This window comes from Sorex araneus, chromosome 9, assembly GCF_027595985.1.
Source record: "Sorex araneus isolate mSorAra2 chromosome 9, mSorAra2.pri, whole genome shotgun sequence".
NCBI lineage: Eukaryota > Metazoa > Chordata > Mammalia > Eulipotyphla > Soricidae > Sorex > Sorex araneus.
This window is the reverse complement of record NC_073310.1, coordinates 35792203-35811966: the sequence shown is the minus strand read 5'-3', so window position 1 is coordinate 35811966 and position 19764 is coordinate 35792203. Positions and strand designations below refer to the sequence as shown.

The 19764-nt window shown below is 36.7% G+C and overlaps 1 protein-coding gene across 1 annotated transcript in view; it reads right to left on the bottom strand.

Annotated features, from left to right (window-relative positions):
• Positions 1-4527: 4527 nt before the first annotated feature.
• PLD5 (phospholipase D family member 5) overlaps positions 4528-19764 on the bottom strand; it is a 393721-nt gene continuing 378484 nt past the window's right edge. Inside the window, exon 10 of the mRNA XM_004619013.3 lies at positions 4528-12756. Coding sequence (XP_004619070.1) covers positions 12491-12756 — 266 coding nt within the window. The 3' untranslated portion in view covers positions 4528-12490. The remainder of the gene's footprint in view (positions 12757-19764) is intronic.

The following is a 19764-nucleotide window of genomic DNA, read 5'->3' as shown; positions in this document are numbered from 1 at the left end:
AGATCCCTGGAATTCACCTTTCCTGTATGGGCCTACCCAGGATGGGATGCGGCTTACCTATAAGATCCTCCCACAGTCACAAGAATCAGGTTGTCTATGGCTCAAGTCACGTAGTCCTTTATTTTCGTTATCTGTGAGTTCCCAAGATAAGGGTGGCAGGAGCAGAGAGAGAAAAAGGGCTTATTTGAATGAACAAACTCCACCCTCATGCAGGGTAGGACAAAATAAAGATACTTTAGGCAGCTCTTCCATCTGCCCAAGTCCTTTAGCCACCAGAATCTAAAATTTCACCATAACCTGGACTCCTATATACCTTCCTCATTTCCTGCACACATTGACCTTACCTAGGGAAGAGCATCGATACCCAGTTCTGGTGAGCACCAAACTCACCAGAGTTTGTTTGTATTGAATGTATCAATACCAATACTCTTATTAGACTGACATGGGGGACTGCTTTTCTCTGTCCCCCTCAAGGTCCATGGCAAAGACAGGAGTGACGTGAAGGCAACAGTGACTCAGTCCCTTGGACAGATGGTCAGCCTGACGTGTATTGGAAGCAGCAACATGGTTGGATATCATGGAGCACTTTGGGTGCACCAACATCCAGGCGACCCACCCGACGCTGTGATGTCTAGAGGCAACAACTAACTGACCGTCTGTGATCTCTGTAGATTCTCAGGTTCCAGGTTGGGAATGTGGCCTCTCTGACCATCTTTGAACTCAGGCCTGACAATGAGGTTTATTATTATTGCACAGCATATGACCACATCCTAATGGAAAGTGAGACAGAAATAGACAACAGCTTTCTGTCATCTCAGATGCTCATGAGGACCATTCAGAATACCTTAACTTGAGCACAGATTGAATCAGAGTCAGTAAAATTTAATAAAATCACCTTAACTCCTTTAGGTATCTCTCTGGCTCATCTCAATTTTCACTTCGGAGTATTTCTCAAGGTTGTTGCCATATTTAGCAAAATTTCCTGTCATATGCTCTGTTGTCATATATTCATTGGTTCAGCCTATACGTTTTTTTTTTTTAAAGGGGACTTTAGTTTATTCTAGTTCTCACACAAAGCACTTTTATTTTTTTCTTTTTGGGTCACACCCAGCATTGCACAGGGGTTATTCCTGGCTCATGCACTCAGAAATTACTGCTGGCGGTGCTCAGGGGATCATATGGGATGCTGGGAATCAAACCCGGGTCTGCCTCGTGCAAAGCAAACACCATACCCACTGTACTATAGCTCCATAGCCCCAACAATCTATTTTTTATGCAGTTTCAAAAGCCTTCAATTGTCTGTTAATATGATTTGTTTCAGATATTGGAGATCATTCACAATGCTTGAATTTGTTTCATTTGAATTTGTGTGATATTCATGGTTGTCTTTGGTGATATTCTTGTAAGACTTTGTTCATGCCTCTGGGTGCTATTTAAGTGCATTAATGGACATGATCCAGAGACTCACAAATGAATCTAGGAACTGAGCACCTTAATGCAGGGATGGTTCCGGACCCCAATTATTTAAACTTTTACAATCTCAGGAGCATGTGGCTGCAAAAGCAGCCACATGACATCTCATACTTTTTCGTTGTTGTTGAATAACTGTGAGATAGCCCCTTACAAATAGCTTATACTATTCATAACAAGCAATAAAAAATAAATTATTATTTTTGTCTGTGGGGCAGGCTTGAGTGGTGTTGGGAAGCTTCACTCACAATGGGGGTGAGAAGGTGTAATGGTGGTGGAATTAGTGTTGAAATATTGAATGCATCAATAGTTGTGAACAACTTTATGAAAATAAAATTTAAAAATAAGAAAAGACTTGTTCAATATTTTATTGTTTTCCATAGATTTTCCTATTTTGGAGTTCACTGATTTTACTCTTTTTTTTTAAAAAACTATTATATATATATATATTATATATATATATAATTGAATCACTTTGAGATACACAGTTACAAAGTTGTTTGTGATTGGGTTTCAGTCATACAATGTTCCAATACTCATCCCTTCACCAGTGTACATTTCCCAACACCAATGTCTCCAGTTTCCCTCCTGCCATCATCTCCAACTGCCCGTTATACCCCTTACCCCCTGCCACACTGATTTTATTCTCAGCTGCTGATTTTATTCTCAGCTGCTGATTTTATTCTCAATGACAATGTATTTCACTGAATTTTCTTTTTTTAATTTCACCTACCAAGCTTTGTAGTTTCTGTCACTTCTGACTCTAGTGTACCATTGCTTCTATGAGCTTATTAAATATCTTCAATATGTTATCTCTAAAGTCCTTATAGACCGTGTTAGTACTTGGTGAGTCTTCTTGAGTAGATCTTTGCTAGATATTCTTGGCTAGATCTTAGTGGGAGTCTGCCCTGTTTCCCCAATACTTTACTGCCCATAGTCCCCTGCCCCCACCAGGGAGATCTCTAAGAGATTTGGATGAGTATTGCTCTCTTCTTTCCTTGCCAGAGATTTTAAACAAATTTTGTTGTTAGTAACGAGTTGTTTGGAGTTTTGTATGGGGGTTAATGTTTCAACACAGTCCTTTCACCAGTGTCCATTGCCCTTCACCAATGTCCCCAATTCCCCTCCAACCTGGATCTGCCTCTATGACAAGTTCCTTAATTATAAATTTTAGGTGCTATTGTTTACATTACTATTACTGATAGAGTTTCACTTTAGTACCTTTCAGCACTTTACCCCTCCCCCCTCCGCCCCTATGCAGAGGGACTACTTTTCAGGTATACTTTAAATGTTATTGGCCCTTTGTCTCCTCTGGCTGTAATTTAGATTTATATGATTTTTTTACTGCCACATTTGTTTTTGAGAGTTTTTGTGGAAATAGGTGTTTAAGCTAGGGTTGAGTTTAGCATGATGTGGCTAGGGGTTGCAGACTACAGTAGCCAAGCCACTCTTGTCTAAGTTTACTGCAATATTCAATGTGTTTTATCCCTGATATAAAAAGGAGGATACTAGTAAGACCACTTGCTTTAGGGAAATCAAACAGACCATCGTGCTGTTCTGAGGACCAGAAAATGCTGGACGGGAGCCAGAACTCTGACACTGACTATTCACTCCTTCCAGGGCACTGCAAGATTATCAACACCAAGACACATATAAAAATGGTAAGGACCAAGATATATAAAAGCACTCACAAAGATCATTGTCAATAAGTCCAACTGGAACATTAAAAATAAAGAGAGAAAATGAACAGATGAAAAGAATGACGCAAAGACTAGTAGGACGGCAAGTAAGCATAAAAAGATATTCTTTGTCACTTATTCTCAAGAAAACAAAATGAAAATGACAATAAAGGCTGGAGCGATAACACAGCGGGTAGGGTGTTTGCTTTGCATGTGGCTGTCCCAGGTTCGATTCCTCTGCCCCTCTCGGAGAGCCCGGATAGCTACTGAGAGTATCTCGCCCGCCCAGCAGAGCCTGGCAAGCTACGTGTGGCGTATTCAATATGCCAAACACAGTAACAACAAGTCTCACCTGGAGATGTTACTGGTGTCCACTTGAGCAAATTGATGAGCTATGGGATGACAGTGACAGTAATACAGTTAATAAGAACTGATAGTAGTGGAAATGACGTAATAGGAAGTATAGAACAATTTATGCTGTCAGGGATGTGGTGAAAAAGTGACTCATAAATTGTTGCTGGGTATGTTGTCCAGTTCAGCCCTTATTCAAGATATTATGCAGATTTTTCAAAAAACTAAGAATGGTTAGTGCTAATCCAATGGCTTGGTATCTACCACAAGATGCCAAAAGGTAATATGAAGTACATATACACAGCTATATTTATTGTGACAGCACAATAGCCAGGCTATGAAAGCAACCCAGATGTCTAATGACAGAGTGAATGATAATGAAACTGTGATATATATATATATATATACATAATGGAATATTAAACAACTATAAGGAATGGTGAAATCAGCTACAAGGAATGATACAGTTTGTTGCAATATAAATGGAATTGGAGGATCTAATATTAAGTGAAGTAAGTCAGAAGGACAAGGTCAAACATGAATCTAGTATATAAAGAATAACATATTTAGGGTATGTCATGGTAGGTAGCAAAGTTGTGCAAAACGCTGGCTCAGAAACAAAAATACCAAGGAAGGAGTAGTATCCATACTGATTTGACATTTATTAATTGTAGAGTGGATCCTGGTGATTTACCAGAGATACCTATTATGAGTTCATGTCCCATCCAGTGTTTTTTGTTTGTTTTTGTTTTAGGGCCATACCCAAAATACATGGGACTTGCTTCTGGTTTCATCGTCATTGATCATTCATGGTGGTGCTCTGGGGAATCATATTGTGGTACCAGAGATTGAACCTGGGCCAGCTGTATGCAAAGTAAATGCCCTTCTACTATCTCCCTGGTGAATTATTTATTCCTCAGGCATTTAAAAGCTCCTTGAAAATGAGGATAGTTTTAACTTTAGCAAGTACGTTAATTATACTCTTTTGGATTACAAAGAATAGACACACAATTAGACTATATAAGTTAATATAAGTTTATTTGTGTTGATACATATGAAAGAATAGAAAGCAACCAGATAATACAAAGTCCAATCTTGTTTATGAACTATGACTTCAGTCAGTAACCTTAGAGCAGAAACAGCTAATCAACAAGACTTCTAGTGAATTGTTAACTGCTGGAGTAGTTGCTATTACCAACAACTGATGGTAATATTTGGTGTCTTTTCTGCATCTATTTTTTGTCACTCCGAAGCTACTTATTTACTTTCTACATCTCACATCTATGCTCCCTAAAAAAGGATTCTGATTAGTCGAGTCAGGAACTATCTAAGAACACCACTGTAGATTATCTCCTTTCTCCTTTCTTAGAACATCCATGGCTTATACTTGTTTCTGTTAGTACAGTTAGCAGTGGGTAAATGAAGAATTCGTGTGTTTGAAAACATGGTTCTGCTCAAATTGGAGCAAAGTACAGTCTTTCCAGTACTTCATAAAAACTGTAGAATTATTCATTAAAGGGGTAATCATATGCACACTTATTGCTAGGGAAAAGCAAAAAAAAAAAAAAAACCAAAGCCTTATTTTTCCATGACATTTTTTTATACAGTGTTTTTAGACTAAGGAAAACTAAGGTGTGTTTTCAGATACCAAGGAATCTTGAAATTATGATGCTGTATTTCCTTTATTATGCTTTTTGAAGGATGTTGCCTATAATGATGTTTTATGAAGATGCAGATATCTGTGTTTTAAGTAAAAGTGAAATTATAGATGATGTTCTGATTCTAGAATGTTGTTGGATCATATTTCCTGAGTTTTGTCTTTAGTCAAAGTTTTCCTGTCTTTAAAGATCTCTTTCTTACTTGAACACTGAAAAGTCATATATAATTTAAACATGTTTAATCCTGGAAATTAAGATTATACTTCCAAGATTTTCTTATAACTTTGTGGATACATTCTAAACTAGAGACTAGATTTTTCTGTTTATGTTTTATAAAATTCTTAGAATTCCTCAACAGCTTCTTAAAATTTTCAGCCTATTAGATATAGTAAAATTATGAAAGCATTAACAGCTTTCCAATATCTATTAGGCTAAGGGGAATAGATTTGAGAGAATATTTGTTTTCATAAAAGGATTTTGTTTACTGTTTTTTCCTCCTATGAAAGAAATATAAATTCTAGATAATCTTAGGATTTCCTTTCCATTTTCCCCTACTATTTTTTTCTCATATGAACTAAAAGTAAATAATAAGTAATCTACAATCTTACTATTATTTATTTAGACTATATTTTTCATAAGACTGAGTTCAATTTTTTTTAAACCTATGAAATTGTAAGATACAGAAGATGCTCATAAAATCAACTTATTGACTATTCAGATCAGAAAGTTGACTTTCTAAACTTTCCAATGATCTTTAAAAGTATTCCAATTTCTCTTTATAAAAAGACTACAAATCTTATGCACATACCTTTCAGGATTAAGATGGCTTTAGTTCAGTGAAATTTTATAATTTAATTGAATAGTAATAAATTAATTCAATTAATTTAGTAAATCAACACATTGTATTCCCTGTGGATCTTGTGAAAGGTATTGTGCTTTGAGAGATGGGCTTTAGTACATTGGCTTTATTAGATTCTCAACTATGAGTGGTCAAATAGGAGGATACCTTGTGTATTTGGAGGAGGTGATTTGTTACCTTAAGACTTTGCAGGAAATCTTAAACCTAAGACTAAGTGCGGGTTTTCTAGGCCATCATTGGGTGCTTATGGAGTTAAATATGGGACAAAGAAAGTGTGGTAGGCATATATGGGACAGCTAGATTTCTTGTATACATAAATAGCTTGTCTATCATTGGGCCAGAATGTAGAGCCTGGTCTCTAACAATTATTTTATTCAATAAAAAACGTTTGGGTTCAGCAATGTGGCTCAAAGTGGTGGAGCACATACCTCCCATGTGCGAGTCTCTGAATTGGATGCCTGTCCCACTTGAGCACCACAGAGAGTAGCTATGTAGGCCCCTGAGTGAGCTGAGTGTGGCACCACAGCAACTAATAAAGAGAGAGAGAGAATTTATTTAAAACCAACACATACTGAAACAAATTTTTCTGAAACAAATTTTTCTGAAACAAATTTTTCTTTTGTAGACACAGAAACATTGCTACAAAAATGTTTGCTTGGTGAAAACACAAAATGATGGGACTGTGTAGTCCACTGGACTAGCTATATCTGCATTTACCTTTTCATTATTTAAAGTTCATGCTGAATACTTATGTGGGATTGGTTTATTTCTGAGATAAAACTAGGGACAAAAATAATAAATTCATCACCTCACAGAATGTAAAATCATATGATATTTATTTCTAAAATTTTTTTAGAAATAAAAACAATTTAAGTTTTTGTGAGTTTTGAGAATATTAGTGATGAGTCCCAATTCAGCCTTTTATTACATCTATTTTTTAGGGATCTTTGGGCTAACAATATAGATATATCCAGGAACAACTTTATCCTGTTTACATAAAGAAGCCTTAAAAATTCAGATATTTTAATGTTTGTAACAGAATACTAGTATTTTTAGTTTAATAGTAGTTAAACATGGCAAAAGAAAATTAATAATAGCCTTTAAAGCTCACATTTCTTTTCACCAAACTGTCAAGTGTTAGTGATATGTGATCTTTCAGAAGACTCTCTAAGAATAAGATTTCTAATGGACAAAAGTAAGAAAAGTTGAGTAAGAAATTTCTGAAGGATACCTACCCAGTTACCATTAAAAAAAAAGTCTAATTAATTCAGTCAAAATAATTTTTTTTTTGGCTTTTTGGGTCACACCTGGCGATGCACAGAGGTTACTCCTGGCTCTACACTCAGGAATTACTCCTGGCGGTGCTCAGGGGACCATATGGGATACTGGGGATCGAACCCAGGTCGGCCGCGTGCAAGGCAAACGCCCTACCTGCTGTGCTATCACTCCAGCCCCAATCAAAATAATTTTTAAATGGCAAAGATAGGCCATGAGCTGGGATTAATTTCATCCACCAGTTTAATTCAAAGGTGTACAAATGATAAACAGATATTTGGTTGCCAGCAAAAAGCAGAAACAGGAAATATTTTGCTAAACCAACAAATGGTGAAATGTTGAGTATAGATTAAGTCACTTTACTACGTGTCCTTCCATTTCTCCTTTGAAAAAATTAACAATTTGTACCAGTTTATTGAAAATAAAAGGACAGAAAACAAAGCTTTTAACATTCATCCGTGAAGAGATTAAGCTGAAATAACAGTAATGTAATTATTCAGTTCTATTGTGAGTGAAGGCAGCTTTCTATATTCTTTACATTTTGAAAATAATGTAATGATTTTGGATAAAGAAACTCACAAATGATTGAACTACGGAGCAAAAGGGGCTTGTTTTGAGATATTATTACTAAGACAAAGGATACTGTGTCAGCTTTTATCAAGAAATTCTTATTCTTTTATTCCCTCTCCCCCCCAACTTGGATCAATAAAAACTTCTAATAAAAAAAAAGAATCTCAGGGTAGATAAAAGTCTCTTGAAAATAATCTCTGTCTAACGGGAAATGAGCTTCCATTAGTCCCAGTTTCAGTCAGTGAGGCACTTTAAACATATCAATTACTATAGTAGCAAAACATTTTCCAAAGGGTAAGATCAACCAAAAATGTGATCAGACCCATTTTTCTAAGAATTCAGTCACAAGTAAGACAACACATATTCAGTAAAAACGGGGGAGGAATATCCAGAGCTACACAAATTCAAAGATTTTCCACAGCAATGTTGATTACTGAGTCTACTTGCCTTTTTACAGTTATGCATTTTCATTTGTGTTCCCAGAACTTGGTAAGCTCACAAAATATCTCTATACAAAGGTTCTTTAAAAATAGTGGGAATATGGTCACTGTGCATCACTTTTCATATCTATCATTTTTTGGGTACCCAAAGTAAAATGTTTACAGAAAATGACTATAATTCACAATGTTATATTTTCTCCCCAGTGGTCTAATTAGAATAATTCCACTATTTCTTGTACTAATAGCTAGTGGCATTGCCATAGAGGACAGCTCTGGGTGTCAATTAGTTGATTTGGGGAATATCAAAATTCCGTAGCTTGGAGGAGAGTATACTGCCTAAACATTATTGGTGCTTATATGCATGTTTCAAAAGAAAGGTTCATGAAGCCCTATTAGACTTCATAGTAAGTAGAAATAAGCTCATATTGTGAATCACGGTGTAAAGTAAATGATAAGGCACTAAGTTAATATCCCAAATTGTGTTTACTCTTCTTGCCTCACCCACCTTTAGGTAATGATTCCTGGAATGCTTTTTGTGTTTTTGTTTGTTTTTGTTTTTTGGGTCACACCTGGCAGTGTTGGGGGTGGGGGTTTACTCCTGGCTCTGCACTCAGGAATTACTCCTGACAGTGCTTGGGGGACTATATAGAATATCAAGGCTGAACCTGGGTCGGCCATATGCAAGGCAGATTCCACTACCATTGTAAAATACTACCACTGTATATTGCTCCAGCCCCTCCTGGAATGTTTACAAGGAGAAAAATACAGGTTAATAGATACCCTACTCCTCAATTTCTGGCATGAACTTGCATCAGATTTGCTCAAAGTGTTTCTGTTCTGTTTTTTGTTTTTCTTTTGAGAAATGATTCTGGGGATATTGTGGATAAAAAGGAAGTTAGTAGCTATTTCACCATTGTCTAAAAGAGAGGAGGTATACAAGGAATCCAAATGAAAAAGGAAGTTCTACAAAATTAAAACTTCTCTTAGAGACACAGACCATTACATATACTCTGTAAATAATCTGTTTTCTTGGCAGCCACAGAAAATTGACATTGGCTCCTAGAGTCTGTGATCTGATGCGCCCTGTGGAAAAGGCCTGCTGGGACTTTGCTATTGGTGCATGGCAGAAAATCCTGTGACACACAGTCACTGGCAGAATCATTTTAATGGGCTTTAGAGTAAAATGGCATGGAATTATCTTCTCCTAGCACATGCAAAAGACATTGACAGTGAAGGGGGCCCCATTATCCCAAGACTAATTGCCCAGTAGCTGTAATGAAAAACTCCAAAAACATGACTTTGTAGCTGACAAAAAATGAATTCTCTTCCTTCTCATAATATATATGGCAGGTATGGCAGGTTGTTCTTTGGCATGGTAATCTTGGCATGGTTATCTGCATGCCTAATTTCTGCTTTTATTTCATAAAAAAATAACAATCACCAGGGCTGGAAATGAATCAAAGGGCTAGAGCACATGCCTTGCATGAAGGAGCCCTGGGTTTGATCCCTGGTACCAGGTCTGTCTCTTGAGCACTACTGGGTGTGTCTCCTCCTCAAAAATATCATGAGCAAAATCAGCTTTACTATGTCCAGCAGAATAACTCTCTATTCCAATAAGAATTTGGTATGTGTGAAGTAATATTTATGGCTGGATATATTTGTTTATATTTTTGTTTTTGGGTCACATATTGGTTTTGGGTGGGACTTGCAAGACCGTCTAGTGTGCCAGAATTGAACCCAGTTTGGCTGCATGCAAGACAAACACCCTACCAGTTGTACTATCACTCTGGCCCCTATGACTAGATATTATTAATGAAGAATTTCATTAAGATTCTCTTATAGGGCTGTAGAGATAATATGGGATATAAAATGCTTGCCTTGCTTGTGGCTCAGTCAATTCCAGGCACCAAATACATTCCCCTGAGCACTGCCAGGAGTCATCCTAAAAACAGAGCCAGAAATAGTACCTGAGCACTATCAGGTGTAAAATCAAAGGCAAAACAAACAAAAATCCACAAAACAATCTCTGTTACCTTCCTGAAGCCACCAAAACATGCATTACTATTAAAACAAAATCATGGCCTCAGATGTAACTTTAGATGATAGAAAATTTTCCTTCTATATGTGAAGTCCTGGTTCCATATGCAGTAATTTAAGAATCTCCTAATCAGTAATAAATATACTATAATCAGAATACAGCTTATTTTACTTGCTGGTTTCATATTCAGCAAAGCAGTCTTGAAAAAACAATAGAAAAAAAGGAATCCATGTGATTGCTAGATGACCATATAATTGCCGCTTTACACCAATGGTACTGATTATATAATAAATTATTATGATTTATTAGAAATAAAGTCCCTGTAAATAAAATAAGTTGCCTTTTCTTTCTCTGAAAACACATATATATGCAGCTTTTAAAGAACATTTTCTTGCGCAATGTATAATGTTATTGTTACTTATACCATAGTGACCCAGGAAATCTTCCCAACCAAATTACAGTCCAGATCTCCAGCAGTGATTTTATGTTGTTCTGTTTTTATCACATAATTTTTTATCACCTAATTTTTATCACCTAATTTGCAACTGGAAGTGTGATTTCTTCCTTCTAGGTTTTAGGGAAGACCCGGTACTGATTGTGTAAGGATACCACTAAAGATTTGTTCAAGAAAAAGATTTTACATCAAAATTTTTAGCATTTAGAAACCCTCTTTTGATTTCAAAACAAGTTACAAATATTTCCTACCATGATAACATATTTGTGAGGTAGGTGAGTATTACTGTCCCTACGTTACCAATCGGAAGCAAAACCAGGGAATGTAAGATACTGTTTGGGGCCACAGATTCAAGAGCAACCTTCATACTGGGCGTCCTAATGGCTGTCTGCTCTGGGCTCTAAAGATGACACAACTTTCTATCATGTTAGCAACAGTCTCCATTACTATAAGATTATATATTGTATAGATATAAAACAACACACAATATATAATAATTATTAGATCATTTTCATTCTTAATAAAATACAATATTAAGCACAGTATTTAAATTGCATTTCTCTGAAAAGCTTTTGGTATATTAAATAGCAGAAGTTAAATAGCTCTATAAACTTTGCTGGCATACTCTTAACAACATAATGATTCTAAGGAAATTATATCCAAACAATTTGAGATCTTTCCTTTATAATACCAAAACTAAACAAAACCCTGAAAAGTACATTATCCTAACTACTGCAATGCAGAATTAATAACTTGTTGGATATTACAAGGTTGCATCATATTTCTGAGCTTGAGATAAATAATACATATTGCTGACTATAATTTTAAGATATCAGTTTAGTAGTGAAATGGAATTAAAAGGTAAAAAATTTAAAGACTTATTTCTCATTCTGATGAGTTACAACATTATTGAAAATATTATCATACTTTAAAATAATGTTGAAGTGAATATTAAGATGCTATATAATAAGAGTTTTGAGAAGAAAAGGTAAATGTTACAAGTAAAAGCTATGGAACTAGAAGAACGTGAAAAATAAAACCCTTATATATTTTCAAGAGTGTTTGAGTTTGAGAAAGATACTTGTGCATGCTTAACCAAATAAGTCTTGTAAATGATTTACAGGGATAAATACTTGATTTGATCAATTGCTTCTTTAGAGAAAAAATCCTCACTCTACTCTCAAAGTCAGCAGTTTTTAGATTGGTGATAAAGAGCTTAATCATGCTAAGCTTTCTAAGAGCTGACCAGGTGGGTCAAAAACAAGTTTCTTGGGGACACTGGTGCTGGTGCTAGGACAAGTATAATGGTGGAGTGAGAGGTGTTGGAAAACTGTATCACTGAAACCTAATTATGAACAGTTTTGTAAAGATATGTCTCACAGTGATTCAATAATAAAATCTTTTTTAAAAAAGAAAACAAACTTCTAAAACTAGAAAGGATGAGGCAGCAAATCTTAAAATTCATAGGCAAACATAAAAACCAACTTCCTAGTTTAAATGACATTCTCTGTTACTAGCAAATATAAAAGTCTTAAATTTAGTGTACACACTGCTAAGATATTGGTAGATATTACAGGTCATTCAGAGAATATTTTTAAGTGTGCTTTTGTTCCCTAAAACAGACATATTCAGTGTTTTTCACTCCCAACTCCGTTTTTAATATAAATATAAATCAGAGGCTGCCCTCTCAGCTCATTCACCCATGATACACTCTCGCAAGCTCTTTTCTACTTGCATTGTATGTTTCAGTTTTGTCTGAGGGAGGTTTGAATTTAAACAAGCTTGAGCAGTTTGGCTGTTTGGTTGGCTGCAATGTTCTGGCATAGGGTGAGTACCAGTCCCTCTCAAACACGTCTTTAAGTTGCTTAATGATGCTTGTGTCATTTCTCACATCTACTTGGTTGATAACAAGTCCAGTGCCAGCATTCTGGGTAAAATCATTTCCTACCCAGTCAAAATTTCCTGCAAACAAAGGAAATAATTATGAAGAGTTAAGATTCACTGGGAAATAGTCCATATATTATAAAATACAGAATAGTTTTATTAAAAATACCACACATTGGAAAATTGACAGGAATTCTAAAATGTGTTGACAGTTAAGGGAGAATATTTAACAGTTCTTACATATGTCATTAATATTCGCATATTATTTTGGCACTTTATTCAGAGCTTTGTTCAAATTGAAATGCAAAACAAGAAATCTGCTGTTCCTTTTGTCAATGTTATTTCTTATTGACATTTCACAATATGATTAAATACAGCAATATTTAAAATATATAGGATTACATTTAAAAATCCTGTGAACATTTACTATCTTCTCAAAGATACAACATCTAATTCATATAATACAAATAATGAATTCTAATTATATTGTTCAGAAAGCTTTTGCATCCAAGAAGTTTAATTAAGAGAAGAAGATCCAGTTCCTATATGAATATATAAACCACTTCTTGCTTGAACTGTCCAGAACTAGGATGAGGTAAGGACACAAGACCTTAGAAGGTATAGAAAATATTTGCTTATTTTATTTGGCTCATGTATTATATTTTGTGTATGTGTATTATATTTTGTGTATTTAGGTTGAATTTATACACATTTGGCTTAAGGAATAAATTGCATTTTCCCAATGTCATATGGTCAATTAATATTAGGCCTAGGTTTATCAGACTCCATGGAACATGTTCAGTATACACAAATAATTATTCTTAGAGCTGGAGGGATACAGTAAATAAGGTACTTGCCTTTATGCAGCTGGGGTTTGATCCTTGGCACCCCATATGATCATATGATACCCTGAGCCTTACTAGTAGTGATTCCTGAGTGCAAAGTCTGGAGTAACCCCTGAGAACTGACAGGTATGGCACCAACCCCACCAAAATTATTATCACTTAAATAAGAGAGAGCTGAGTTAATACCACAGAATAATTTTGTGAATTTCCCTAGCCTGGCTCTAATTTAAGTTCTAAGCTGGTTACAAAGGGAATGGCAGATTTTATAAAGCTTGATTTCCATTCCCTTGGAGATCTGGAGATCTGTGCAAAGATTCAACAAGACTCTGGTTCCTGGGCATCCTTGATCCAAAACCCTGAAGTGAAGCTGCTAGAAGTTACTTCTTTAGAAAGGGCCAAGAGTTGTTAGTATACAGTTCTCATCTTTTGATCTTCTTTCTTCACTTTGGGGCCTATTAACTATATCTTAGATATAAATTCTATTTGCCATATGGCAGACCCAGAAAGGAAATTTTCTTACCTCTCATGTTACTCCTTATATATAGTCAGTCATCAGGTCTCTAAATCAAATATTAACAACACAGAGAAGTAATTATCTTTCTCCATCTTTATCCAGTATTTTAGGCCCCATTAACAGATACCATAAAGATGCTATGGTTTCAGGACTGGAGCAATAGTATAGCAATTAGGACACTTGTCTTATACACAACTTGTGTACACGCTTGTCTTATATACAACTGTCTCAGGTTTACTCCCTGGCACCCAATGTGATCCCCCAAGCATCACTAAGAGTGACCCATGATGCCAGAGACTGGAGTAATTTCTGAGAAATATGGGTATGGACATCAACCCCAAAATATGTTATGACTTCATGTCAGACTTGAAATTCATCAACTTCGGATGAATTTCCTCCACGACTTTGGACAAATTTCATCATAGACATAATATAATATAATAGTATATGTTATATATTATATTGTGCTTAATATATCGCATAATATATATTTTAAATCGAATCACAGCAAGAGATACAGTTACACAGCTGTTCATGATTGGGTTTCAGTCATAGTGTTCCAACACCCATTTCTTCACCAGCGTACATATCCCACCACCAATGTGTCCAGTATCCCTCCTGTTTCCGCCACCCCCTTCAGCCTGCCTCTTTGGCAGGCACTTCTCTCTCTCTCTCTTTCTCTCACTTTTTCTCTCTCAATCTCTCTGGATCTCTCTCTCTCTTGCTCTCTCTTGCTCAAACATTATGGTTTGCAATACAGATACTGAGGCCATTATGTTTTGTCCTTTACCCATTTTCAGCACATACCTCCCATCCAGGACCATCTCATCCAACCATCACTATCATAGTGGTCCTTTTTCTATCCCAACTGTCCTCTCCCCCAACACTTGAGGTAGGCTTCCAACTGTGGACTAATCCTCCTAGCCCTTGGTTCTATTGTTCTCAGACATTAGTCTCATACTAGAAGAAATAAACAGAAACTTTTTCAAAGAATAAATGGCCAAAGGGCATATAAAATGCTCTACATCATTAATCAACAAAGAGATGCAAATCTAAACAACAATGAGATATCATCTCATACCACAGAGATTGGCACACATTCAAAAAAACAAGAACAGGTGTTGGAGTGGATATAAAGAGAAAGGAGCTCTCCTTCATTGTTGGTGGGAAAGATGACTGGCCCAACCTTTTTTGAAGACAATATAGATATTTCTCAAAAAACGAGAAATTGAGTTTCCATATGACCCATCAATACCACTTCTGGGGATATATCTCAGCTGTGTCAAAATACACAACAGAAATGCTAGTTGTACTTATGTTTATCGCCGCACTGTTCACAATAGCCAGAGTTTGGAAAAAAACCAAGTGCAGAGAACAGATGACTGGTTAAAGAAATTGTGCTATATCTACACAATGGAATACAATGATAGGAAGAATGAAGTCATGAAATTTGCTTATAAATGGATAGACATTGTAAGTCTATATGAGTGAAATGCTGAGTGAAATGAGTCAGAAAGAGAGGGGCAGACATAATGATTGCACTCATTTGTGGGATATATTATATTATATATAACATATTAATATAACAATTAATATAATTATACATTATATGTATATAATATATACATATAATACATCCTATATATGCTCAGAGAGTCTCTTGCCCTCATGCCTGACTGTCTTCCCTGGGTCCCTCGGAGGGGATGGGCTTCAGCTTCCCTTCCTACCCCGAGCAGAGCTCCCGGCGACTGAAGACCACCAGAACCTAGCCACAGCCATGCTGGAGGCCCCTCTCCACACGTTCGGACAGGCCTTGCGCATGAAGGTACCGACAGAGAAACCCAGGCGTGTGTAATTCCATCAACGTCCAACATTCAGAGACTTAAAAGCAACCTCCCAGAATCGATATCTTGTAGCCTACTTCTCTCTCTGGGAGAAACTGGCAAGCTTCTGAGTTTACTGCCCACATGGGACAGCCTTGCAAGCTTCCCATGGTGTATTTATTAAATGCTGAATACTGTAACTAGCTGGATCTCATTCCCCTGGCCCTGAAAGAGCCTCCAGTGCGACATTGACATCGTTGGGAGGATAGAGTCCAGAGAGACTTCTAAGATCTCAGGGAAAGGACAAATTGAGAGGTTACTGAGCCCGCTTGAGAAATCGATGATTAATGGGATTTGTGATCATGATCGTAATCATATACTCAGGGACCCTCCATGTTCTATGCTCCAGGTTCCTGATTATGTGTTCTTAGACGCACAGTCATACTCAAAAAGCTTTGCCTTTGTACAAATTCTCTGTACCAGGTAAATACAGGTTTAGAGTACTCTAAATTGGGGGTAGAGTGATAATACAGCAGGTAGGGTGTTTGCCTTGTATGCGTCCAACTGTGGTTTGATCCCTGATATCCCGCATGATCCCCTGAACACCACTAGGAGTGATTACTGTTTGAAAGGACAAGAGTAATCCCTAAACATCCCCAGGTGTTACCCACAAAGTGGAAAGAGAGAGAGACAGAGAGAGAGAGAGAGAGAGAGAGAGAGAGAGAGAGAGAGAGAGAGAGAGAGAGAGAGAGAGAGAGAGCTCAGTGGCCACAAGCTTCAAGAAGAAAAACTCAGGTACATGGGACCAGGGGACTGAAGATTCCAGGCCACTTGGTGGTGGTAGGGATAGGCCATCTCTTCTCATCTCCCCACCTAAAAGGGGTCCTGGCTGTCACACCCACAAATTGCCTCTGGGTGCCATCTCAGAACATTAATGGCCTTGATCCAGAGACATAAATGAATCTCAGAATGGATTAGCTTACTACAGAAATGTCTCTGAACCTCAATCATTTACAATTTTATAATTCCAGAAGTACATGAGTGTGAAAGCAGCCGTGCAACCTCTCATGATATTCATCATAAGCAATAGAAAATAAATTATCTAGCATCTGCCTGTGGCAGGCAGGCTTGAATGGTTGTGGAAAAATTCAAAATTATGGTGGTGGGAAGGTGTAATGATGGTTGGGATTGGTGTTGAAATACTGACTATAATCAATTTATATGAACAACCTTATGAAAAATAAAATTTAAAAATTAAAAAAAGGATAGAACTCTAAATTGAGGATCGGCATGTACTAGAGCTTGGGAATAATTCTAGACTCTTCTGATAGGTATCCATAAATTAAAAAATTTTATACATGAAATCTCATACATTTATCTTAGTGCCATCCAGAAGCTGTAAATAAACACACTAAAATGAAATAAACTTGGTGTGTAAAGACAGGGTTTTGGGTTCTTATTAGGTGACGGGGTGGAACTCTCATAAATGATATAATGCCTATAAAAGTGGTCCTAGAGTGCTCTCTGTTTATTTTTTTAAACATATGAGGACATGGAAAAAAGTATCATGTTATCATTTGTAGAAAATAGAAAAATCAAGGTCATGGACAATATCAATATGTAATAAGTCCTCGATATAGGAATATAGATCTAAAGATATCAGATTTGGAGGAGAACATTAAGGGAATGCATAGGTTTACAGGAAATAATATGGGAACATAGTTGAGGTGTTTGCAGTACAAGGATGGTGCTAAGGAAGATAATAGTATGCACCAAAACAATAGCTTACCCATAACATTAAACCCATTAAAATAAATAATGAAGGACTGCTGAGAGGGAAGGGAGGTTCGACAAGGGGTGATATAGGGATAGGAATGTGGGAATATGATCACTTCAGTGCTAGTGGTGTGTAGTAACTTTGTACATCAATACCATAAACTTGAACACTACTGTAACCCTATTACCTAAACTATCATATGTAACACTGTAGCACTGTCTTCCCATTGTTCATCGATTTGCTTGAGCGGGCACCAGTAATGTCTCTATTGTGAGACTTGTTACTGTTTTTGGCATATCCAATATGCCATGGGTACCCTTGCCAGGCTCTGCCATGAGACCCGGATACTCTCAGTAGCTTGCCGGGCTCTCCGAGAGGAATGGAGGAATTGAACCCGGATGGGCCGCTGGCAAGGCAAACGCCCTACCCGCTGTGCTATCACTCCAGTCCAAAACTATCATATAAATTAATAAAATAAAATAAGCATATCAAGAAATAGCTACAACATAAAAACACTAAGATGGCTGTCTATTAATCAAGAAGCTGTTTAAGCCTGCATTAACAGGGATTACCCAAGTAACTTGGTGGTACTTTGGGGGCCTCCAGAGTTGAATCAAAGAGCTAACTGGGGTTCTGACTAACTAACTGCTTGCAAAGAAATGTCTGCCTTGACTTTGTGTTATCTTTTTCTCTCTTTTAAGCTTAAACTTCCTAGTCTCTAAAACTATGAAAAATAAGTATTTGAAATTGTGGTATATATACACAATAGAATACTACGCAGCTTCAAGGAATGATAAAATTATGCAATTTGCTGCAAACTGGTTGGAACTGGAAGATACCATGTTGAGTGAAATAAGCCAGAAGAAAGACAAACAAGAGATGATCTCACTTATCTGTGATTTATAGAATTGCTGGACAAGGTAATGTGATGTAATAAAGAGGGGATGCCTAAATAATCTTTTCCCTTAGAATATGGGAAGGAGAAGGATGGTGAAATGCAAGAAGAAGGAAATGTGAAGTAATGTGGGAACAAGGGTCAGGGACATAGGATGCTGGGGGAGAGTGGTATTGCTATGGTACGGCTACAGTATGGCTATGTATCCAAAGCATTGACTCAACGATCCTGAACAATGAAACCTAAACTACAACCACCAAACTTTAAAATGCGCCTGTCAGGTGACAGAATGGAACAAACATGATAACCTCTCAGTGTTTGTGTTGCAAGCCATAATGCCCAAAAGTAGAGCGAGAGTATGGGGAATATTATCTGCCATAGAGGCAGGGGGAGGGTGGGAAAAGGGGGGTATATCGGGGATACTGGTGGTGGGGAATGTGCACTGGTGGAGGGATGGGTGTTTGATCATTGTGAGATTGTAACCCAAACATGAAAGCTTGTAACTATCTTACAGTGATTCAATAAATTTTTTTTAAATGGGGGGAGGAGGTGGGAGGGAGAATAGAAACTCTGTTGGAGGGAAGTTGACACTGGTGGTGGGATTTGTGTTGGAATATTGTATGCCTAAGACTCATCTATCAGTAACTTTGTAAATTACAGTTCTTTTGTTTTTAATTTTTATTTATTTATTTTTTCATTACTTAAACATTGTAGTTTACAAAGTTGTTCATAATACAGATGTTGGGCGCATTAAATGTTCTGACATCAATCCCAGCACCAGTGATACCTTATCTCCATAACTCTCCCCATTTTCTCAACCACCTTCCATGCCTGCACCCTTGGCAGGCACACAGTAGGTTGTTTTATATTACTTGTTAAAATGAAATGGCTAATGGAATTATTAAAAATACTTTAGTAAAAGAGAATTTGTGAAAACATATCTCATCATGAAGTTGTTAAGTCCTTGGTCTTTTCTTTCTTTCTTTCTTTCTTTCTTTCTTTCTTTCTTTCTTTCTTTCTTTCTTTCTTTCTTTCTTTCTTTCTTTCTTTCTTTCTTCCTTCCTTCCTTCCTTCCTTCCTTCCTTCCTTCCTTCCTTCCTTCCTTCTTTCTTTCTTTCTTTCTTTCTTTCTTTCTTTCTTTCTTTCTTTCTTTCTTTCTTTCTTTCCTTCTTTCTCTTTTTCTTTTTGCAAGTTGAGCCTTCTGTGTTATTGTTTTGGTTTGTTTAGTTCAC